Source organism: Eleginops maclovinus, chromosome 5, assembly GCF_036324505.1.
Source record: "Eleginops maclovinus isolate JMC-PN-2008 ecotype Puerto Natales chromosome 5, JC_Emac_rtc_rv5, whole genome shotgun sequence".
Lineage (NCBI taxonomy): Eukaryota > Metazoa > Chordata > Actinopteri > Perciformes > Eleginopidae > Eleginops > Eleginops maclovinus.
In genome coordinates, this window is record NC_086353.1 from 7818758 (window position 1) to 7843988 (window position 25231).

The window sequence follows — 25231 nt, forward strand, 5'->3', positions numbered from 1 at the left end:
TCGGTGACCAAAATGCTTTTCTGTACACAAGAAAATGAAGGGGCAATTGGCTGATAAATGAGCAGTCTAAGGTTGAATACATTTTTCCATCTGCAAGAAAATTATGGATGTTATTTGCAAGTTATTTATGTGTATCTTTTTAGGCTGATTTTTGGATAAATTATGTTCTTCTGTTATGAATTGCACTATTTGGCATCTGGAATTGTGCAGACGTAGGAGCAGTTGAGGTTTAGATCTTGTCACCTGACTGACTGCACTGGTTTATCTTATTTCCACACAGAACCTATTTAGCTATTTATCAGCCTGGCCGTCACTTGTCATGGCATTCAAAGGAGCCTGGGGAAAGTGCACAGTGAAAAAAGGAATACGGATTTCTGCATTAAGACTTTTTTTCCTTAATGAATATTGTGTTTTCTTTCTATAATTCATATTTTACCTTTTTTTGTATGTTGTTATACTAACAATTGTATTTTTTGTGTTTCCAGGTGGTTCTGTGAAGATCACGGTACAATAATGGGGAAGCGCTTGGTTTCACTGCTTGTGCTGCTCATGCAGCTCCTCTGTGGCTGCGCAGGGAACCAAAGGATGGCGAGGGCTGCCTCCATGCAATTCACCTACTCTGTTTACAATGCCACAATATATGAGAACTCTGCTGCTAAGACTTACTTAGAGAGTCACGCTAAGATGGGGGTCTACATCACAGACCCAGCCTGGGAGGTACGGTACAAAATCATCTCTGGAGATAATGAGAACTTATTCAAAGCAGAGGAATACCTGCTGGGAGATTTCAGTTTTTTGCGAATAAGGACCAAAGGCGGCAGCACTTCCATTCTAAACCGGGAGGTTAAAGACCACTACATGCTAACTGTTAAAGCTACAGAAAGGAGCACTAATGTTGAGTGTCGCACCAGAGTAAAGGTGCAGGTACTGGACACCAACGATCTGAGGCCTCTGTTCTCGCCAACATCCTATAGCATTTCTCTGCCCGAGAACACGGCCATACGCATGAGTGTGGCCAAGGTCACAGCTACAGATGCAGATATCGGTACTAACGGAGAATACTACTATAGCTTCAGGGAGTGGACGGACATGTTTGCAGTTCATCCAACAAGCGGTGTGGTGACACTGACTGGCAAACTAGACTACTCCGATAAGAAGCTGTACGAGTTGGAGATCCTTGCGGTGGACAGAGGAATGAAGCTGTACGGCAGCAGCGGCTTCAGTAGCATGGCCAAACTCACAGTGAGGGTGGAGCAGGCCAATGAGCATGCGCCTGTAATCACTGCTGTAACCCTGGCCCCCTCGGATGCAGACCATGACCCCACCTATGCTATTGTGACAGTGGAGGATGGTGACCAGGGACCAAATGGAGAAATTGCATCATTGAGTATTGTGGCTGGTGACCCTCTTCAGCAGTTCAAGGCTGTGAGAAGCAGCCCTGGGAGCAAGGAGTATAAAATAAAAGCAGTCAAAGATGTGGACTGGGACAGCCAGCCTTTCGGATATAACCTCACTTTACAGGCGAAGGACAAAGGCAGCCCCCCTCAATTTTCATCTGCTAAATTGGTACATGTCACCTCTGCACAGTTCAAAGTGGGCCCTCCAATATTTGAAAAGGCCGTTTACAGAGTCAATCTGAGTGAATTCGCCCCGCTTCTTACACCTGTCACTATGGTAACAGCTTTGCCAAAGTATCCACAGCTAAAGTATGCGTTTAGACACACATCTGACAAGAACCGATTTACTATCAATCCAGATACTGGCTTAATCAGCACTGCTGGACCAATCAATGCTGATTTTGCCTCCCGATTTGAGCTAGATGTGATCACCAGTGACAAAAAAGCGGCAACAAAAGTGATCGTTGAAGTGATTGATGTGAATAACAATGCACCTGAGTTCCAGCAGACATCTTACAAGGCCATTGTTGATGAGAATGTGCCCATAGGGACTAGTGTGATAACTGTTAAAGCCACTGATTTAGACAAAGGCGAAAACGGCTATGTGACCTACAGCATTACCAACACGAGCCCTCAACCATTTGTCATCGACTACTTCTCTGGTGTCATCAGTACCTCAGAAGTCCAAGATTATGAGCTCATGCCAAGGATTTATAGTCTCAAAGTCAGGGCGTCAGATTGGGGATCTCCTTATCGGAGAGAGGTGGAGACATCAGTCACCATTACATTAAATAACTTGAATGACAATAAGCCCTTGTTTGAAAATGTTGACTGTGAAGTTACTGTGCCAAGAGATCACGGTGAGGGAGAGCAGATAACAACTGTGTCTGCCATAGATGCTGATGAGCTGCAGCTAGTACGGTACTATATTAAAGCTGGGAATGATCTCGATCTGTTTGATCTGAACCCAAACTCTGGCGTGCTCTCACTGAAGCACACGCTGAGTGAGGGAGAGGCAGCTAAAGTGTCCTTTCATAGTTTACATGTCATTGCGACCGATGGCGAACACGAGACTCAGCCAATGATCATGAACATAACTGTCGTCACGGCACGCAAGCCTGTCCAGTTAAAATGTGTTGAAACTGGTGTCGCTACCATGCTGGCTGAAAAGCTTCTTCAGGGCAGCAAAATCCACACGCAAACTGAGCTGGATGACAACTTTATGGACTATCACTCAGTCAACCGGTACCCTCCTCAGTTTGCAGAGTCCTTCCCCAGTGTTATTGAAGTTAAAGAGGACCTGCCGGTCGGGGCTCGGATTGTCCATTTAAGTGCCACAGACTCTGATAGCGGTTTCAACGGAAAACTAGTATACGTTATTTCAGGAGGAGACACAGAAAGCCGCTTTGTAGTTGATATGGAAACTGGCTGGCTTTTGGTTTATTCCCCTCTTGACAGGGAAACAACAGACCAGTACACCCTCAACATTACAGTTTATGATCTTGGAATACCCCAGAAATCCTCATCACGCCTCTTGGGGGTTAAGGTCCTGGATGCCAATGATAATAGCCCTACATTTTTGCAAGATTCGTATTCAGTTGAAATAAGTGAGAGTATACCTGTTGGTACGGAAATCATCCAGGTGGATTCGACAGACAAGGATCAAGGAGATAATGGAGTTGTGAAGTATTCAATTTTGGGAGGCACAGATCATTTTACCATCCATGAAGACACTGGTGTAGTGACTGTGACGAAGCCGCTTGATCGTGAGCTCCATCCAGTTTATGTCTTAAAGGTTGCAGCGCGTGACCTGGCAACAAACGAGCCTCAGTTAGTTTCTACCGTGCCACTTAAAATCACCTTGGAAGATGTGAATGATAATCCACCAAAATTTGTCCCCCCTAACTATCGCGTGAAGGTGAGGGAAGATCTTCCTATCGGCACTGTAATAATGTGGCTGGAGGCTCACGATCCTGATATCGGACCTTCCAGTCAAGTACGTTACAGCCTCATTGACAATGGAGACGGGTATTTTGAAGTAGACAAACTCAGTGGGGCTGTGCGGATCGTGCAAAATCTAGATTTTGAGACAAAACAGGTGTACAACCTGACGGCAAAAGCTAAAGACAAAGGGAAGCCCATGTCCTTGTCCTCCACCTGTTTCATTGAGGTGGACGTAGTGGATGTGAATGAGAATCTCTACAGACCTTTGTTCCGATCGTTTGTGGAAAAGGGATATATAAAGGAGGATTCACTTGTTGGGACATCGGTGATGACTGTATCGGCTGAAGATGAAGACAAAGAACGAGACGGAGAGATTCGATACTCCATACGAGATGGATCCGGCCTGGGGATATTTACCATCGATGAGGAAACTGGTGAGTCTCTTTTCTCTGTGTTACTATAGAGCTGAATAATTCTGGTGATCATTTCTGAAAAAGGGCTGCATCAGCTTGAAATGATTTGCATGAGAAACTTTTTATGCAGCCAGAGTGTATTCAGTTCATGTCAATGTATGGAAGAATGAGGTAAGGGAGTATTCCAGCAGACGGGAAAGGTTCCTAATTCCAGTCATTTTTTCTCTTTGGGAGAATTGACGGCAAGAACAGATGGACCAGCTGTCTGTCAGACCTGTGTGGACATTCCTGAGTAGTTGCTATGGTATTATGAAAATTCTAGGTCGTTTCAAATGTTACCACAGTCATGCTACTCAGTGAATACATACTACTGTTGGACCTAAGTTCAAAATACTTAATAGCATTTTAGAAATAAATGTCTTTTATAAAAACAGAATATATTCATTATCATACTGAAGGCAGATTTTGCTTTCAGGTTTCTCATGTGGCAGAAATATGTCAATACCAGCTCAGCTGCCCAGCATGATTTTGACAGCTGACTCAAATGAGCTCAAAATAAGCAGTCTGAAATTCCATGAGTTCCTTCCAAAACCTAGCAATCACCTGATTTGGATGTTTTGGACATGGCTTGCTGCCTTCCTTTTAAACTTTGCTTACCACATTCTTGTGCAGCTTAATGTGACTTTTTTCTCGTTTGAAATTAACTTCCTCTCTGCATTATACATATTTAATGTCTAAATGAGGCAGTGAAACTTAATGCATAATACATAGATTTCTCTTGGTACATGTTAAACCTTAAAGTTTCATATCTACATAATACAGCTTGAAATGCGTAACTGTGCTGCTGAGTTTTAGTGTTGCACAAAAGCGTTTATTAAGAATCAGAAATATGTGACTTATTTGCTATCTTGATAGGAGCTTTTCTCAGTGATCCTGTAGGGAATTACTTCCCCCAGTCTGGTACATTTAGCATGAGGAGATGAGGCTTTATGAAGGATCTATCCTGCGGGACTGTGTGTCAGCGGTTGTGTGTGTATTGATGCCGTGGTAGTGGTTGGAATCTGATTTTGAGTAAGATGTTGTTTAATGAACAGATATGCTGCACGCTTGAACCAGTAACTTTATATGCTGTTGTATTTTGTCTTAGTTCAGTTTCTTCCGATTTATGTAGAATATTCACCATATTTGTAGTTGACTTGTGCAAAGGATAATAATATTAAGGATAAGTCGAGATAAGGCCAAATGCATGCCAGCAGCTAGTCTAACTCAAAATCCTATGTAGTGTACAGATTCATGGAGCCTCGTCTGATCTTCTACTTAATCCCAGAAGCCCATACTAAGTGATTATCAGGAGGTGCAATGATAGGATTGGACTGGGTTGGGTTCTGTTATTATGGATTACATCGGAGGTCAGTAGACAACTAAATACAGCCAAGGTGGTAATTCCCCTCCTTCATTGCACTAGACGAAGGGTGCGGTTTTAAAGACTGGTATGTATGCATTTAGAATATTTTTGCTTCTGAATGGAAAATATAAGCATGGGTGCATGCCCGCTATATATTCAGTGCTGCAGCTGCATGTTGTGAATGTTAACCAGAATGTTTTAAAATGGTTTGAAAATAGAAAAAACAAATGAAAAAGTGGTGTGAGGAAATATGACAGAAGCCACCTTCAATTTACTTTGTAAGGGTGGGAAGGAGGAATACTGTTCAAGTCTTTTCCTGCTTTACTAGACACTAGTCGATTGTTAATAGTGAATCAGTTTGTTGCCTGGTCTCTTCTATGTTGTAGTGTCTTTTTTGTTCTACCACCAGAGTATAAATCACCATTTCTTTCCGCATTTCCTCTAAAAGTATCAGCAACACTTTGTGGTTTAAAAAGTGTTGCTGCTGAAACATTGCACTGTGGTGGGTGATGCGAGGAAATAGTGAGTGGTTCTCCTAGAGTAGGTGTATCTAAATGATCTCAACAAAGGTTGTGTTTGAACAGGCAAACATCCCACTTGACTGACATTCCCAAACCACACAAGGTTAAAAAAAAAAGTGGTATCTGTGATTGCTGTTCATAGAACGCCTTTGTGTTCTCATTTACATCAAGTTCAAATCGAGGAAACCCTTTATGTGCAAGCTTCTACCCTAGATATGCTTCCTATTCTGTGGGACAGCTCAGGGAGTCCATGGCAACTGTTTGCCCAGACATTCTCTGTGTTATTAAAAGCTTTGTACTCACTGGCTTGGTGCCATCTTAATTTAAACCTACTCTTATCAAGAGTCTTTTCTGGGCCCCTTCCCATGCTGTAAACCAAAATTACCATTCCTTGTTTTAATCAATTTGCTAATAGTCAAGGAATATTTCACTGACAGGCACAACAACTACACTTTGATAAACTGAAAGCTTTACATCTTACACTTTAAATAATGGTTTATTCAACCAATTTCTTTGACATTTTCAACTCAGAACACAATTATACTTTGTTTCTCCACCATTGTGAGCAGGGGTGGAAGAATCCTTGTGAGGTCTGGCTTTGGATTTGCCTGTGCCCTAGATGTCAACCATTCATGATTTTAAAGGCCTCCTCTTCAGAAAGGATTTGCAACTAGCGCCGTTAAACCATCGACAACTATTTGTAAGATGTTAGAACCCTGAGCTTTACTCACCCTCAGATGACACTACGGCTACAGAGTCATCCAAAAAAGCTCTTCATACTGTTCATGGGCCAGTAGGGAAGACACTTGCGAGGGTTTTAGGTTCTTGTGCAGAATTAAACATAACAAGTTGAGATCATTAGAAGTCAAAGAAACACATACAAACACTAGCAACAGTTGCAGTGGTATTAAGGCGAAGACAGACCTTTAGCTTTCAGTGCCAGTTGAAACAGACTAGCAATAAAACAATTCTTATCATCATTAATATAAGCAAGTCTCCACTCCTCTAAGTATAAACTGACTCACCTTAACACACCTTCAGACACCGGACAACAACCATCAGATATAATGGCAGAGTTGGGTTTTTTTTGCCAATGAGTAACAGTCTTTTTATTTCCTTATGATGGGATGACTAAGGGAAGTGACTAAGTTCAAATCAAGATGCGTAGCCCTTATCAAAGTTCAGGTAGACAATTGGGAGAATATGGGGAAGTCAAAGGGAAAGGAAAAAAGTACATTTCACAGGAGGCCATATGCAACCTTTTTTAGTAATCTAGATCGAAATGTCTTGAGGGTTTGAACTGAAAGTTGTTGGAGAGTGATGTCCTTTTTTTTGTTGCTTTTGGTAACGGGAGCCACACTTATTAATGATATGCTGTTAGTTATGTCCGTAGACCAGCAGTGACGGGGAAACTCGTTACATAAGGAGGAATGACGGGCTATGCTTGATTATCTTACGAAATGTCTACAGAGGGCAGATATACATTTTATCATCCAATCCTTGAGTTAATATCCACTTAAGTAAACCAAAGGACAATCTATTTGTGAGTTTCGGATTGAAAGTAAATGGTAACTCAAGGCTTTTTGCTGTGGAGCTAATGGCATGGAGCTAGACAAAAGCTTACTTTAAACATGTGAGTTTGAAGGGAAATTATCCAGTGCACAAGGTGACCAAGGCAGAGTGTTGAGTCTAGATGAGACACAGATGCTGATTGTATAATGTATGCATTGCCCTTTCTTAGTGGATAATATATGCATTGCCCTTTCAACAGAAGCTTTTTGCAGCCTGTGCTGTAAATGTGCTCTTTGTGAAAGCAAATGAAACAGTTGGATGGGTAATGACACTGTCCTATTACTGTTTTCCATTTCCACAACAGATATGCCTGTCTTTATTTCTTTAGCATTTTTCCTCATGTAAAGTAAAAAGATTCTTAAACAGTAAAAAAAAAAGGCATATGGTAGATTTTGTTCCTGGTTAGTTTTTTTGCATTAAGTACAGTTGGCCAAAGCTAATTTTCCTTTCAGTTCCTATGTATTTGAGATAAAAGTGGGACTGCAAAGTGGCACATGACTCCAAGTCGTCTTTGCTTGAGTGCTGTTACTGTGGAGACGGGACCAGGAATGTGCAGCGGGACAAAGTTGATTGTAGGTTGCTAAATGAAAACACACTTTCCCTAGTTAAAAGTATGTTGTTCTCTCAGTCCATTAAATCCTTTTAAAGAAACGTAAGGCTGCTTTGCGCTGAGGATGCGCTTCATTGTGTTTTTTATTTTTGTCTTGCTAAGACTCTTGTCAATAAGATTTATATATTTATGTTGATTTACAGTGGATAGGACTGCAGGGTTTACACTTTTAGAGCAGTGTCTTACAAAGCGGACCAAGGGTAACATTTAGAAAGCTATATTGATGTCATGTACATTTGCTTATTTAATATAGTATCATAATTAATGAAACAGTTTGTAGTTATTGTATACTTAAAGCCAGTGGTGCTGAACAGAACTGTAGTAGAAACAGCGGTCATAAATTGAAAACCTGCACTTCTTCCCCACAGTGATATAAGAGATACGGACGTGCTTTTATCCTTTTGGTTCACATTTTGTCTACTTTTTCAAGCATTTAGAGGCAATTTCATGCAGTCTGATACTTCATAAGTGACAGCCCTAACCGTAAATACACTGTGGTGAAGTAAATTGTGTTAACTGAAATATGTAAAATGTGTCTGTCTTGTCAACAAATCATTTGTATGGTCATGTTGACTATTACTCAAATTGGAGCAAGCGCCGATTTGGAGACTATGCAATCACAGTATATCATAGGACTTCAAGAGAAGTACTATGAAGCCTTCATTTTTCGATTGCCAAATTCAATAAGCTTTAAGACTCTGAGTAACCCTCAGTGATTTTGCTATCTTACTTATCTTAGTTCTTTCCCTCAGTTTCTAATTTATAACCCAAACTTGTTTTGTTATGTCGTTTTTTTGTTTTTAAAACCTTTGTTGCAACTGTTCAAGAGGTATTGATCTGTAGTCATGTTCTACGATGATTGGATTTGCCTCGTCGCTGGGATGCCAACGGGAGATCATTTCATGGTCTGTGGAGTCGTACCTGGGGCCGTAGCATGAATCTCTACCTATGTGAAAGGGAAATTGTTTGCTGTCAGCTCAAAGTCTACATCTTTCTTGGGCCAGCTAGGGTCACAATGTACAATGGGAATATAGAGAGAGCTGTAGTGTAGAAAGATGTGACTCCCTCATTGTTACCAAAAGCACAGGCAGAGAGCTCTTTGAGGCTAGGTATAATAACTGCATCTAAATAATACTGTGATATTAAAGAATTGCCCTGGCCTGTTCAAAGGCTTTTGAAAAAACGCTGCTCCCAGTAACAATGGATGCTTTGTATCGTCAATCCCAAAAATCTCAACTGGAATTAATAGGCAATTTATTTATTTTTAAACGAGGAAAGGAAAACCTATTCAGACATGTAACCAGTGTACAGAAGTATTGTGTTAGTCTCTGTCCAAGGCTCGAAGTCAATGTACAAATATAAGATTTCGAGGTTACAATCAGTGTCCTCAATTGTTATGCTTTTAAGTTGATGGAGCAGATCTTAAGTACCATGTTCCCTTTAGCCAGCTGCTGTCAGCCATTTCTCTGCCAGTACTGACAGTATACAGTGTGCCCAGTGATGCATGAAGTGGAAATGGCTTACTGGCTCAATAGGCCCGGATATTGACAGAGATAAGATAGACATGGGTTATGGGTAATACTGTATCACCAATATGATTATCTCCGAGACCTATCCTAATGTATTATGACCCCTTTATGCCTTTCTAACAAAACAGAGGATTTAACACAAGTCAGAGAGCCATGATGTCATTAACTGTAATCCTGTTAATAGCAATATAAATGTACAGTGCGTTTATTTATATTCATGCAAGTTTAACTTTACAAATATGCAAGATTTATTTTACCATACAATTCTGATCATAATCTCTTAGGATTTGACATTTAATTCCAATATAAACTTCTACAAAAGTGAAGTAACTTGGATAGCTAATGTGTAGATTCTACAAATTTGGATGAAATATTTGACAATCTTTAGCTTAAAACTAGCTAATAGTTCAAAATAACTTACGCTGATTCATCAAAACCATTCCACGTAAACTGATAGAGCCCCTGCAATCCTTTCCACACTCATTTGTTGGACTATTTAGAGTGATTAAAGGTTTTAACTTTGACTAACCGGCTTATCATATTGCACAGAAATGATCAAATCAATGCAACATGCAATGCTTTGAATGTACAACGACAAAAGATATTTTTGCCTTGGACCATACTTCAAATGTTTTGGTTTTAAGCATTCATTCCAACAGGATTGAAGTCTTTGAAGCAGTGATCTTGGCTACAGATGTCTGGGAACTTTGGGATGATGTGACATTGAGTTGCTGGGTAACAGAAAGCTTACTTAAGGACTTTTTCTATGACACCAGGCTGGTAGTGGAATCTGAAGCATTTTGCCAGGGCCGTGGAAAGAGAAGGGGGCTGAAAGCACTGAGAAAGTTTATATAAGCATGTGAGCGAGAGGCCTGAGAAGGCTGAGGAATGTGGGATGGGGTGAGCAGAATTACCGGAGGTAGTTCAAAGCTAGACCCCATTTTTGAACTGCAGAATGAAAAAGGACATCCTAAAGTCTGTTAACCGGCAGCACCTTATCACAGTATTTTGGGAGAATGATCAAATCTAATATTCCAGGGTGACATGCATTGACACCATATACAAAATTTAGTACGCTTCAACAACTAGTGACATGCAGTCAATGGTTTCAAACAGCTCTTGAGAAGCAAATTTCACTCTCTCTCTAAACTCTGGCTTCATTGTTACTGTGATTCATTTAAAATACGCTCTCTGGGTATCTGTGATTTAAAGATGTAAAACACCTGCTACTCCTGATAATTTGAAATCCTTTGGCTGTCTGAAGGCTTCACCACACTGCCACTGTGCTAAAGTAACTTTGAAGAACAAAGCCAAAGGGAAAAGAAAAGAGCAAGGGGAAAAAAGCGGAAAGTAAATCTGGCAGAGGCTGCTGCATGGCCTGTTTTTCTTTTTTCTGTGGCCTAAGGGCAGGTTTTACCTTAGTGTGTAGGCTTGGTATACGGGATGGGTGTGGCCACTAAATTCTTCAGATTCGTCTTTCATGTGCTTTGTTTGTAACAAGTCAGCCAAAGACTGGCAGATTTATTTCCATATGCTCTTTACCTTTACACATTTCTGGTAAAGCTGTTTGTTTAGTTCTGTTCTCAGGTAAATATGAACAGAAACACATTTTGTCCTCTCTGCAAGTTGCAAAGGCTGCATTGTAGATAGTAACATTATTCTTGGAGCTGCCGTCCTATTCATGTAGCAAGTTTTGTCTGCAACTTATGAATGTATCTCAGGTATGCTGATAGATACAAGAACTGCCAGCATGACCTAGAAGAAAGTATGAAAAGGTCTGCTACACTGGTGTCTGCCGGTCAAACACATGAGCACTCAAGCATGGGCATCTTCCTGACACAAGCACAGAATATGCCTCATATTTTCCTGTTTGTCTCTTTTCTCGTTTTTAGTCTGATAAGCATGTGCACTTATGCCAACATGTGCTTTTACTCCAGGCCTTCCTCCTCTCCTCACATTAGCCCCTCGTACTTTTGGTCGTATCTTCACCTTCTCTACTAAATGTCCCCTTTTTCCCCACCAATTCCCTTTCCACCGGTGCCTGAAACATTTATCCTTCCATCCTGTTGTGTTTCTGCTCAGGAAACCTCTCATAACATCAGCATCTCTTATTTATGTCTAACATTTGCAAATCTCTGCACATGTTTTCTTCCAGTTAGGATCCACTCCCTAGTTGTCAGCTAAAATATGATCATAAATTAGGCAATAATGTGTTATTTTTACCTAAAAGTTTACAATGAAACTCTTGTTCTATCTTTGTTTGACTTGTTTTTATGAGTTTTCTAATGCCTGGTTGTGTTTCTCTCTGTGTGTCAGAGAGAAACCATTATTTTGATTATACAGAGTCATATAATTTGCATTCTTGATGTACTGGTTGTGTTGTTTTTGCCATGGGGCTCTTGGCTTTAGGACACATGGACAGCAAGCTACCTATTCTCCCTTGCCTGACTACCCCTCTTATTACAAGCCTCAAGCTAAGTTGAGAGAGCTATAATGATGACTAATGACAAGATAGAATCCCAGGTTGAAAATAAAGGGACGCTAAAGTAAAGCATGGCGACAGAATAAATGAGCTGTAGCCCCAAACTACCCTTCCGTATTTAAATTGTGAATTTTGTGAGAAGTATTTTGGAGCGTTATCTCTTTTCTAAGAAATGTTTCCTTACCCAAGGCAAAAGGTTTGGCTGCTCTCAGTTGCACTCATTCATCACAGTTCATCATGTTACAGTGAGTGAACAAAGGCAGCAGCAGAAAGATAGTTTTTCTTTGTAAACTATTTGAACCTTAAATATGTCCTTATTAGTATGGCTTTGTGGAGGCACTCTTATATTGGCCACTAGTAAGTGTGTTATTCATCCAGACTTAAATGGACAACACCCTCACCCGGCAATGATATGGGTGTGCCTATCTCATTATTCACTTTTATTGGTTTTCAGATAAGAAAACCATCAAATATAGCTATACATTTCCATTGCTCTTATCAAGGTTATAGAGATATCACAAATAACACAAACATATAAATGGTTGTTATTAAGGTTGTCAGGGGTTCTATTGTCTGAAGATAGTTTTGTGTTTTCATTTTTGCCCATTCCTGCCTTATATTTTGTCCTTGCTGAAGTAATGAGACCTTACAAGTGCGAGTTACCCAATTAATATGATGTTTTTCAGCTGCTATTTTTTCGTTTTTAAACTCTGAAGGTTTTGCTTTTAGTTTTTCTCCCCTTTTTTTTGTTATCCATTGAGCATAAATCCGTATAGAGTGATTGCAGTGAATAACAAATCAAGGTAACTGCTTAGCATTAGGTTCACGTTGCAGCATGTTCCGTGCTTGCATTTGATAAAAAACAGAAATCTTAGTCTGTTTATAATTGGATTATGAGTGTTCGCGTTCACTCATTAAGTAACACTCTTCACAAGTAAATTAACATTTAGGCTTGTGTACACACACTCTCCTTTAACCTGAAACTCCCCGATGCCTATTTACACACACACACACACACACACACACACACACACACACACACACACACACACACACACACACACACACACACACACACACACACACACACACACACACACACACCTTTTCTAAAGTTCAAATGTACGTACTGAGCACCTGGTGAGTGCTTGTAAGTGGGCTCGGGTGGGGATTGAAAGCACTAAAGCAAATTCGCTCCTGTGAATGTTCTGTTAGCTTTTCTTTAGAAAGATCAAAAGAACATTCACACTTCTCGCCAGTTTCATTCAAACATCTGAATGTTTGTAGGCAGATGTTACATTTACAGGTCAAGAGTGTATCTCTGCCCAACAGAGCTGCATTATGTTTACATTTTTTGACATTAAAATATACCTTGATGTTAAAAAATGTATACCTTTTAGTTTTTGCCTTGGTGCATTGAGACATTTTTGCTCCAAAGTTTTTTTTGTGATTCAGTCCGTCCTATAATTTTATCTACAGCCCTTAGTTCTTTCAGATTGCAAACCTTCCCATCCTCCACTAGTTAACCATTGTCAACTTATACAACTCACAGGCCTCTGAAAGCTCTTTTGTTTGCACAGCTGAAGGCTGCAGCCCCCACATGGCAGTAAAAAAACTTCCTTGCCAGAGAATGTAAACAGGAGAGAACTGATTGGTTGTTGTTGATATACCTCTGTGACATGTTTCAGTCAAGGTGCCTTCAATCAACATGCTGGTGATCCAGCTTCTGTTCCCTTTATTGCTAGAAATTGATCTTAGAGACCACTTACAGTTCAGGCAGGGATGTGACACGCATGGCCTGTCTTACACATAAAATGCTCCCTGACATGACACAAGCTAAATACTTTGTTTTTGTCTTTCTCCTCTCCTAGGTATTATCCGAACACAAGAACTGCTGGATCATGAGACAACACCTCACTACTGGCTCACGGTCTATGCGATGGATCGTGGCGTGGTGCCGCTCTCGACCTTTGTCGAGGTGTACATCGAAGTGCAAGATGTCAACGACAATGCACCGCAAACCTCAGAACCTGTGTACTACCCGTCTGTCATGGAGAACTCCCCTAAAGATGTGTCAATCATCCAGATAAATGCAGTGGATCCAGACGCCAAGGCCAGTGATAAACTCACCTACAGGATCACCAGCGGCAATCCCCAGGGTTTCTTTGCCGTCAACGCCAAGACCGGTAAGATTGCTGTTTCTGTGATGGAAATCTATGTCACTATAAATTGCTTTTTGAGAGAAGGAAGTCCCTGCTCTGAGTTTATATTGAATTCTATATTGAGTTACCTTAAATATGTATGCTAGTTTAAAATAGAAACTAAGTAACCATAGAAAATCAGCAGGGATTTATTTGTATACCCTAAGTATATTGTATATCCTGCAAAACTTTTGCCTCATCTTAGGAAAGCCACTATGTAACAATTCACAAATCTGGCAACATATGTATAAATAATTGTGCTACATATCAAATTATCCTTTGAGACTAGAGGCCAGGTTTTAAAATATGCTGTAGTGCATGGCTGACAAGCGGATGAGCTGCTGTGAGGTTCCTGTTTCTGTTCTTGTGAAAAGGAAGAGCAGTGTGAACACAATATTTTAACCCAGGACAGCAGTGGGTTGAGCCTAGAGGGGATTTTTCCACTCTAACACTCTAAAGTGTTCTCTCATATGGTACTGCAAATGGTGTGATGATTAATATTTCATTGGGTTCTTTTAAAGTTGCAGGAGCCAGCTATGTTTGGTTGAGTAGCAGAAAAAAAGGTGAAGCTCCGAGTACATTCAGAGCTGGTCTGTAAATTACAGATTTATTTGGGTTATGCTTGAGTCCGTTGAAAAATGTGGTCTATATGTGCATATACAGTAAACCGTCTCCATTACTTAGCTTTTACTAATGCGTTGCTCCCTCTAAAAGAAAAATGACCTAATTCATGTGCACTTGTTTCACTTTATCTCAGTGTGAGAATCTTATCTGCGTTTTGCTATCATTTACTGTTGTGCTAATTACTGTCCCATTTGATCTCTGTTTTATACCAAGTTATGCTCACTCAAAGGGCTTTGCGATGCAATAGATGGCATTCACACACTGCGCTCTACTTGTTGCTCTCACTACCAATACCTGCCTAAAAGTTTAGGCTACAGATAAATGTGCATGCAGGCTAAAATTGAACTGTACTGTTCTGCTGGGAATTGCAGTGCAAAGAAAGTCTGTAGCTGCTAGGCTAATTTTATGCCGTCTAAAATGCCATAGGCTTAACCCCTCCCCCATCAGTCAACTAGGGAAAACACTAATCTTTGGGGTTATAAAAAAATAATATAACCAAGGACATCAGTGAGTGTACACATAACTTTCATTTTGACTAACAGTCCACAGTATCAAAATAAGAAGGTTAAACTCTGCATGTCTCTGAAAGTTTCACTGTATTAGTCTTTCTTTATTACCTAACTAACACACAGGTTAGTGCTCCTTAAACTGAAATGAGTTACAGTCGGGGAAACAGTTGCTCTGTTTTGTCCTCTGTGACGTGTGTGGTCCTGTTTCCCAAGGTTGTCACATCAACAAACTGGAGGTATTTTTGTTGGAAGTGGCAATGTGAATTTTCCAACCAAATAAGGATTCATCATGTTGCATGCCTCCCAAAAAAGCCTCACAGTAGTGCTGGGCACTCTCCAATGGACAGGAAATGAAAATAAAAATAAATGATAAGGAAAAGAGGAAACCGTAGGTATGCCGATACATAGGGGTTGGTGTTTCGTCTGCATAAATGACAAGATCAGCTTACATATGCTGATAAGAACTCTGGGGGGCTTAAAAATGAAAGTGCTAGGAAATTGAATATTTATCTTCCAACAAAGCAGTCATACACAGTGCTGTTATAAGAAAGTAGGCACACCTTGAGCTGGCAATAAAATATCTTTGCAATCATGTTTCTTCCAAATATATTCTGTCTTTTTTGCCTTTCTATGGACGAGTAATCTATACAGTATGGGACCATAACTGGAAAGGAATGTTTACTCAGCTGATGTTAACTTTGACCTCTTTTCCCACTGGAGAGGATGCATTCAATGTACTCACTGTGCATTGTTTTATGATTTTGGTAAATACCTCGGTAAACTTAAAGTATCATTTATTAGGCAGTTGAAAATCTTCTTGGCCCACATACCTGAAGTAATTATTTCCCAATCATAAGATTACAGTTTTAATGAAGCGTATGGTCAAGTCCAAGGTGGGCAGAACCTTTTTTACTATAAAATTGATCGTATCTTTGCACTTTTTTTAAGTGTCAAAAAAGCTCTCTGTAAAACACGGGTTTATGTAGGACATTGAAGCATACCGATAAGAACCATTCATGCATATCAAAGCATGTTAAAACTTTTATCAGTGGGACACCAGAGGCCCCTGCGTCAGGTTCAACAAAGAGTGGTTTTAACAAAGAGCACTTCATTAAATCACTGCTCTGTTCTTTGAATATTTTTTTCTTTGTTTTTGAAGATTTGCAGCAGAGAGTGGAGGTAGGTGGAGGAGGGTGGGTGGGGAGAGAAAACAAGAGAAAAGAGGGAGCCGAGTGTAGCTGCCTACTAGAGAAGACAGTGATTTATGCCGAGTGCCAGTTAAAACGACAGGAACACGTTTAACTAGCCAATGTTTTCAGTTCAGAACTGGAAAGTCTTGAAGAACCATTACAAATTCTATTTTATTTTCCATAACTGTGGTGTTAAAGGAAATGAAAATAGGCTTGATATCTCTCCACATTATCAACTCAATATGGCGTTCTCACCGCATATTACAGGTTTTTGAAAAATGTTTAAATTTACAACGTGTAAGTCTCTGTAATTACATGTTCTAAAATTGCATTGGAAGCATAGGCCCTTGGCATATCTACAAAGCTTTACCAAGGGGTGGGAAAAAAAGGGAAAAGACATTAAGGCCTATGTTTTGTGTGTGGGTTTGGGAATATGCATGTGTTCCAAGCTAACTAGCTAGCCTTCTATCATAGGCTACAGCCTTGTGTAGCTTTCCAAGCAGCCTTTCTAGCTTCAAACACATATGAAGGCTTTGCTTGACGCCTTGGGTGGCGTCGGTTGCCCTTCTTTCCGCACAGAGCCACATTGGCACAGTAAAGCACAGGATGAAAGGCTTAGGCCTACTTTATTTCTGCCAAGTAAACAAGTCCTGCTGTTTTGGCTGTTCTCTGACTTTAGTTTGTCATCAAAGTGCAAGGCCAGCTCTTCTCTCTAGCAGACACTATTACAATCCCAACGTCTGAGAGTTTAGAACTTAGCAGGATGATATAGCACTGCTTTTGAGGGGATTGGATCCAAGGGAAAGAAAAAGAGACAGTGCCGTGTGGTGCGAAAAATTACGCCAGTCAGCTGGAATTTGAATAATACTGTTAGGATCTGAAATTGTAAAAGATAAATCAGTGCTTAGTTGTCTGATGGCACATATCTAATCCCACCCACTGACATTACCAGCGTTGTTTCAGTGTCCCAAGCCCTGATTTGGTCGGATCAGGAGAGCTGTATTCCCTGAATACAGACTCATAGGCGTGTTGTCTACAGATCAACACGGATGTGGGCTGTGTGAGACATACAGATGGTATAATTGTGTGTGCTATATGCAGAATGTGTAAATGTAATCCAATGTTTTTTACTACTTGAGTGCAAATTAAAATGAGGATGGTTTCTCCATGCATACAGAAGTCAAGACAGCCAGCCCACTAGCTGCTTAGTTTTATTTCCTATATATAAAAAAATTGTCAGAGCTCTGAACTGTAGTTCACGTGAGGTTGTTGACATTAGTTGCCCACCTTTTCTGTGGAAGAGTGAGCAGTGTTCATTACCTGGTGAATCACTCTCTCTCTTGTCTGAAATGCTGATACTGTGCTATAAATTACTGGACTTTGAGCAGAACTCTTGTGCCAGAAAACACTTATGTGTTAGGAAAGGGTAACCAAGCAGAACCTAGCAATCAGAACACACACACACACAGGAAGTTTTTCATATCTAAGATAAGGAGAGAAAGCTGGAGCAAAGATCACTACGATAACAATCTTGTCTTGCTGAATGCTCATTATTCTACTTCCTGTTTCACATTTTCTCCATTTCTATGTTTGGTATTAAGGCTTTCTAAAGCTTCACTAATCATTCAATTGTCCATTGACTTCTAAGTGTAAAGTATCATTAGTCCATGCTGACCTGACACATGAGATTTGTGCTCAGAGTAATTTAAGCTTGTTGAAAACTCCACCCTATAATGATGGTGCCTATCTGTATTTGTCAGCAGACAATGATGTCATAGAGGACAAGAGCATGCCTCAATTGGATATCACTGTCTGTACCTGATTGTGTTTGCCCCTTAATTGCAGCCTTCATTCCAGTGGTTAAAACCAAATGAATAAAGATACACCTACGTGCTTTCTTTCAGTCGTATTGAACAATTTTGGCCCATCCTTTATCTTTGCCTGCAGCCTACAATTCATTGTCACCAGTTGAAAAGGAGCGCCGTGGGTAATGCTTTGGAAAGGTTGGATACGTTCGGCAGGTTCTATGTGTATTTGTTATCCCTGGGGTTGAATGAAAAGGTAAGGGAAAACAGCCACTGGGACTGCTGCTGCGAATCATCCACTTTGTGTGCTGCTCATCTCGACTTTCAGTAATGCCTTCTATGTTTGAGGGTGAAAACACACACACTGGTGTTATCAGTGCTTCACCAAAGCCCCAACAGCTATCAGGGGAAGTGAGATAGGAAATGGATACTTCCAACAACTTCCTGATGTTTCCGGTGATTTAGGGGCCAACCAATTGTTACAGCTCTCCAGAGCGATTGTAAAAATAAAACATTTCTGATTGTCCTAATACTTCAAAGAGTGGTCATGGTGGCTTAGGTGGCTAACATTAAGTTTAACCCCAATATCTTTAAAACATATCCAATGGTGCAATCTGAAATGACTGCAATAAGGACAAGTAAACATTTACTAACCCAACCTTTATAAAAACACCACCCGAACTGCGATGTACTCAGCCATTATGTGCATGGTAACCACCCTCATGACTGAAAAACAATAAAAGACAGGAGCTTATTCAGTAGGCTTGTTTCTTTGTGTAAAACGAGAAGCCTAGTAACGGTGACAACCTTTTGTGCTTATTGCTCGGATATAGTGGCATCTCTCAAAAAGTATGCTGATTGATTGATTTCAGTGTATTTTGGAAGACAGTTTGGGGTTTGATGAGGCTACTGGTCACGACTGTGTATTGGCAAATCTCTGGAGAGATGTACTGCCAACACTGTCACGGTTATGAGGATGTCAAGTGCGGTTAACCAAAGTTTACTTATTAAACATTACGATTTCACCACACAATGAAATTACGGTACGAAGAGATTGAGTTTGAAGGTTTTATATCTGCTCAAAGGTTAATGTAGACGTTTACAGAAATGTCTCTGTTAAAAGGACCAGGTCAATCTTGTTGGTGCATATTAAATTGCCTCACCTACTCAAATGAACCAAACAGACAAGCACTTTAAATGTGGAAGGTGTATAAAGTGCCTTTTAAAAAACGAAGAGTACAAAGCTACAGAGTTGAAAAACGCTGTGTATGCAAACAATTATTTTACTGCATTTTTATTTTTATATTCTCGGCATGATGTTGCCTGTTGGCCAAATTCATTTGATACGTGATACCTTGTAAAAAGACCAGGTCACACCATAAGTTGGCAAGGTAAATGCCAACTGTGCATTCTGTTCAAATATTTAATTCAAGACATTTAGTACAACTTGCTAGTGTAGTTGACCTGCTGTAACTGACAAGCTAAAATTCTAACGAGCCAGGGGAACAAACTGGTGTTATTCAGAGACAATAGCTTCCCAAGCCGCTTTTTATTTTCTTTACAATGTGGTTAAATCCCCCCAGGCATTAGGTTTGTTCATCGTTTCATTCATAAGTGTGCTATTGTAAAAGGGAAGTTAAGCATTTAAAGCTAACGAGCATGCTTACTGTTACTGTCAAGACTATCAGCTCTGTCTTGGAAGGTAAGTCCACACAGTTTAATAACAATGTATTTGTTCCATTGACTCTCTGTCTTCAAACTATTCACGTGAAATGTTTTCACCTTTTTAATGCTGGTGTGATTTTTTTCAAGGGTGTTAGCCTTAAGGAATTCACTTCATTAATGTGAGATCCACAAGGTGTATGAGCGAGAGGGGATAATCATTAAACAAGATGTGTAAAACTATGTTTCAAAACCAAACTAGTTGCCTGCATAACAGCATGGGTACATTTCTCCGATGCAGTCTCTTACTCTTAATATCTTTGATGCCTGGTCTTTAATGCCACCCAGTGTGTACATGTCATGTGTACATTTACAAATTGACAAAGGTCAAATCTTCCAGTAAGCACTATGGGACCTTTGCTGCTGCAGTCCTTCCAAGCAGACCATCCATTTACTCAACTCCCCATAACATTTCACTTTCAACAGCACTTGGGAACCCAAATCCCCAAAAGCCCCAAGTCTTCCATGACATGCTTGCCTTTTTAGATTACAAATCAGCCTTGCAGCTGTGAGGTGCTGAGGTATCTCAACCCTAATGCAAACAATGCTTCTCCGCTAAATCGCTTTTACTCATTTTCACAAAGACTATATGAGTGTATTAATGTGTTTGTATTAGCTTATATTGCCTCTTTCTTGCACTTGTCAAATTCTGTGTGGTTCCAGATGACATAACAGGACATCAGTTGGACCACACTGGCTGTTTTAAATGGCATGCCAAGCTTTGCTTTCATTTTAAAAGAGAACAGTAGCTCTTGTTAAGCAGCATTTTGGACACTCGGTTAAAAGGAAAACAGCCTCCTACTTTAATGAACCATTCCCTTCTTAAACTCCCACAGTCCTTTGGATATACGTCTCTCACAGCTTTCATTTGAGAATGTAGATGGCATCATGAGCAGTGAAATCAGATACTTTTCACAGTGTTTTTTCAGTCTCAAGTGGCAGAGACTTAACTCATAATAAAGTGGCGAATATTGATATAACTGTCTGGAGTAAAAGAGTGGGTTTCAGGATACGAAAGGTTGCAGGCTGTGTTCATTATTTCATACACCCATGAGAAATAACACGAATTGTAATAATGAATTTACACAGCATAGTGTCAGCTCATCATCAACATTACTAAATTTGTCAAAGACTTAAAAAACGGGCCAGCCTCTGCAGACACACAGCATATTCCCAATTGTCTGGAGTTACTGCTAGATGTGTGTCACATAAATATGTGTGTCACTCTAAAGACTTAATCACAGCAGAAATGCCCGGGTATGAACCTGCCCAACAATGTGCTGGACTCCATAACTCCCTCCAGGCCTCCATTTTGGAGCAGTGGTTGTAGCTCTCAAGGACATGGTTGAGAGTGCCGCCGCTGCTTTTGCTGTTGTTTTTCTCCCCCTTTCAAAACAGCATGGCTATAATTACTGTCGGCCCAGCTCGACCCACGCCTGAGAATGGCTCATGTGTGTGTGTTGTTACAAAGCCTGTGGGTTGGAAGTGCAGACTTCTCTGTTGAGCTCTTGCTTACCAAGCAATCATTTTATAGTTCCTAAACGTTTAGGTAGAGATATACGGGTATGCACCTTCATCGGCTAAAACCCTAGTTCCAGCATAGTCCTACACAAAAGGACCATTCTTTGTAAGCATGTAGTTTGTTTTTATGACTATTGTGGGAAGAGTTTAAATAGACTTTGATTTTTGAAAGTTCTGATTTTTTGGAAATAAGTTATTTTCCAAAGTCAGATTCGTGCTTAGATATTAGAGTGGGCGGCGAGTCTCGTGGTCAGAGATCTTTGAGCGAGCTGGCAGCAAGTCAGACAAAAATGGCACCGAAACAAACAAATGCACTTCAGGCCACAACACAACATGTTTTAAAATAGCTTTGCTCATCCACTGTGGATGCAACATATTTTTTGGCACTCCATAGTGTACTCCCAGACATCTCTACATCTTGAGGAGGAAGCTGGTTTCATGCTCAATCAGAATTCTAAAATATTTTTTAAAATGGGAGAAAGCAGTTGAATTGTGCATGTGCTTTAAAGCTATTTTACCAAGAGACCATGCCCTAGAACTGCTAAGTGACTGTCTACTGATTATTGTACAGATGTAAGTGAATTAAATGATTAGAGAATAATCTGCAACTTTAATTAAAGGTTAAACATTTTTTTACTTCAGAAAAATGCATAACAATACTGAGTTGCAGTATTTGAAGATAAGATGATTACTTTGTCTAACGTGATAGTCTACTGAATAGAAGCCTTATCTTATTGAATGATATAGATAAGACAATCTGTTAGTCAAATAATAAGTGAAATATTACCCAATATAAAATGTATCATTAGTTGCAGCCTTACGTTACCCAGTACCCCTAGAGATTTGATAGAAGAACCTGGCAGGTATTCCCTACATGACAGATTGTCTGTTGCTGTTGGCTAATGTTGGAGGTGTATAAAGAACATACAGTTTGGCAGAAAATGTTGCCGTCCTGCTGTGAAATGTTTGTCACCCCACTGTTGCCAAAGGCACAACTGTATAGAAGGAGTCCAATACTTATGAAACACACTAAATTAATTCCGCCTTGCCTTTTGTATTGCAACCACAGTAAACTAAAGACTACATTACTATTCACTTCCTGTTTAGCTTTGTTTTCTTTATTGCACTCCAAATCCCCCATCCCTTTTTTCAGATAGAGGTAGCAAAAACATATTACACATCAACCACAATATACACTTAGTGGATTTAATGAACAATTTATGAACAAGCATGCATACTTATAAACAAAAGGCATCCTGTGATGTGCTACCTGTGTACCTGAGCTTCGAGGTGGGAATTGTGTTTTTGAAATGAAACTTGTCTGCAGTCTTTCACAATGCAGGACTAAAACCAAATATACCATTTCCTCCAATGCAGGCTTTGGATGAATGCCAATGTTTTGTGATACCATTGGTTTTGCCAATGCTATGTTTGTTTCAGTGCTGTGATTCTATACTCAGCCGATACTGTTTATATGACAAGCACGGTTTCTGTTATGATACCTAGCCAAGCTCTGATTAGGCAGCTGATTTATAGAGGAAAAATAAATCAGAGACCTAGGATCGGTGTGGTTAATGCTGTCGTCTGTATTCTGCTCTATAATACATGTACAAAGAGAGGAGTTACCTAACAGAGCACACAGGGGAGCTTGGAAACATTATCATCCATCAGCTCCAGCCTTGCTAAAGCACATGAATAATTAGTCAGCCTGGTCTGTTTTGATGTGGCACAGCAGAACTATTAGTTTTGATGGTAATAATATACAGCTCGCTTACTCACGTAACTCATGCTGATCCATTGCAAACTTTTTTGCAGGCGTCATGCAACGCTGCAAAGAGTAATTCCTGCAGGTCCGATACATTTATTAACCTCATTTTCACTAAACAAAGAGGTGTCGAGGAAGACACAGTTTGACTTTTGTCTTGTGCATGAGTGCTAATATAATTATTTGCAAAATTAACAACATTTAAGTTTGGAGCCCATCAGCATGTACAGTATTTGTATTAGGTAGCATAAGCAGAGAAAAAGTGTTTGGTGTTGACTTTTTTCCCAACAAAATATCAGTTGACCTTTATCTTTGCAGCTCACTGTGAAGATTAAATTAAGCCTAAGAAGGAGAGGATAAAAAAGGGGGAGAAAAGTGCCTCGCTCGTGTGCCTCAATTGCAGTACTGAGGGAGGGTTATTTCAGGAGCTGTAAGTTGTGGCCTGCTATTCTCGTTGCAGGCATATGTGCCATTGATGGGTTTGGGTTTCGGAAATCCTTTGCTTTATGCTAATCATGCGCAGTGTGGCAAGCAGACAGCCCTGGTGCGGTTGAAGTTGGCATGTCTACTCTACACTCTGCAACGCTGCAATTACATTGGTAGTGAGAACAGAGCGCTGCATACAACGTATCCATGTAGCAATATCTTCATTCGCTTTTCTTTTCTTTCTTAGATTTTGTATAAGTTTGAATAGTCAGCAACTTAAGCTTCTTTTATTTTTACTTTAGTCACATACTGGCTGTTCCCTGTGTCACACAACATCAAAAACACCCTTGAAGCTCTTCAACTAACAGCAGGAGGTTTTCTGAACTTCCCCCCTTTTTTTCAAACAGTGCTCAGGACTGGGGGGGTGTCTGTCTGACTGACTATTTATTCAGCTTGTGGAAGATTTAAAAGCACGGTATCAAGGCAAGGCTGCTGTTTGGACACTATTTTGCAGACCTTTGTGATATTTCACAGTTGTAAGTCAGAGTGGTGGGCTGTCTGGAGACTGGTTTGACCTAAGTCAGGAAAGACATACAGGGGCCTGCTCCAGATGTAAACTCTTAACTCATGGCCGACTGATGAGATAACCAGCAGGGTTCAGATGATGTCACCCAACAGTGACCAGGGATTGGGAGTTTTATAAATCCAATACTGTTTTACTGTCAAGGTGTTTTCTCTTTCAAAGTGTCCTTGGACTCTAACCAACTCCAGTTTCAGTTTTTCCACCACATAGTCTACTGAAACTGAATGTTTGATGCAGATGTCAATATTTGAGAGTGCAAAAAAACATATTACAGACAAACAACACATATTACAAACAATAGGATGACCATCTATGTTTTTCCACATTTCTGACAAGGTTCCCATAGAGTTTGGTATATGGTGAATTGTGTGAAAGAGTTGTTTTAATTGGTACAAACCATTACTTGCTGATAATTGTACGCAACCTCTAACACGTCTTTTCAGTTTTAATGTTACGACTGCTTTATCATTCAAAATGGAGAGCGAGTTAAAGTGAGTCAAATGCTTAAAAAAAATGTGTTCACTCTGTACCCTTATAACTTATATGATGTTTTCCTGTCTCCAACAGGTCTGGTTACAACTACTTCAAGGAAACTGGACAGGGAGCAACAAGATGAACACATTCTTGAGGTAAGCACTTTATTTTGTGAATTTCTCAACTCTAAAGGAAAAAACGAGGGATTTGTCAGTGTCAGCCCCTTTCATAAATGTGAAAGAAACATGATGATCAGGAACCTAAACAAAAAAAAAAAGATTTCTGACTGTGAGGTTTGGCATTTCCAGACAGCTGTGGTTGAGTGCCACATGTTGCCAACAACATGTCTTGCTAATGCGAGACTTGTCCTTTTCGAATAATTTACCTAGTGATTTCCGGAAGGGGTAGGGAGGAGATGTGGGAGGCGTGTGGGAGATCCTGGTGACTGTTCCTTTGTTCTTTCCCACTCTTCCGTTCCGTGGATGAAGCAAGTCGGCACAGGAAACCGTTGTCAAACCATCAGACCAATGTCTAAACT

General features: G+C 40.2%; 1 protein-coding gene across 1 annotated transcript in view; it reads left to right on the plus strand.

Annotated features, from left to right (window-relative positions):
- Positions 1-25231, plus strand: part of fat1a (FAT atypical cadherin 1a) — a 67426-nt gene that overhangs the window by 1137 nt on the left and 41058 nt on the right. The window contains 3 exon segments of the mRNA XM_063883733.1: positions 486-3775; positions 13745-14059; positions 24787-24848. Coding sequence (XP_063739803.1) covers positions 514-3775; positions 13745-14059; positions 24787-24848 — 3639 coding nt within the window. The 5' untranslated portion in view covers positions 486-513.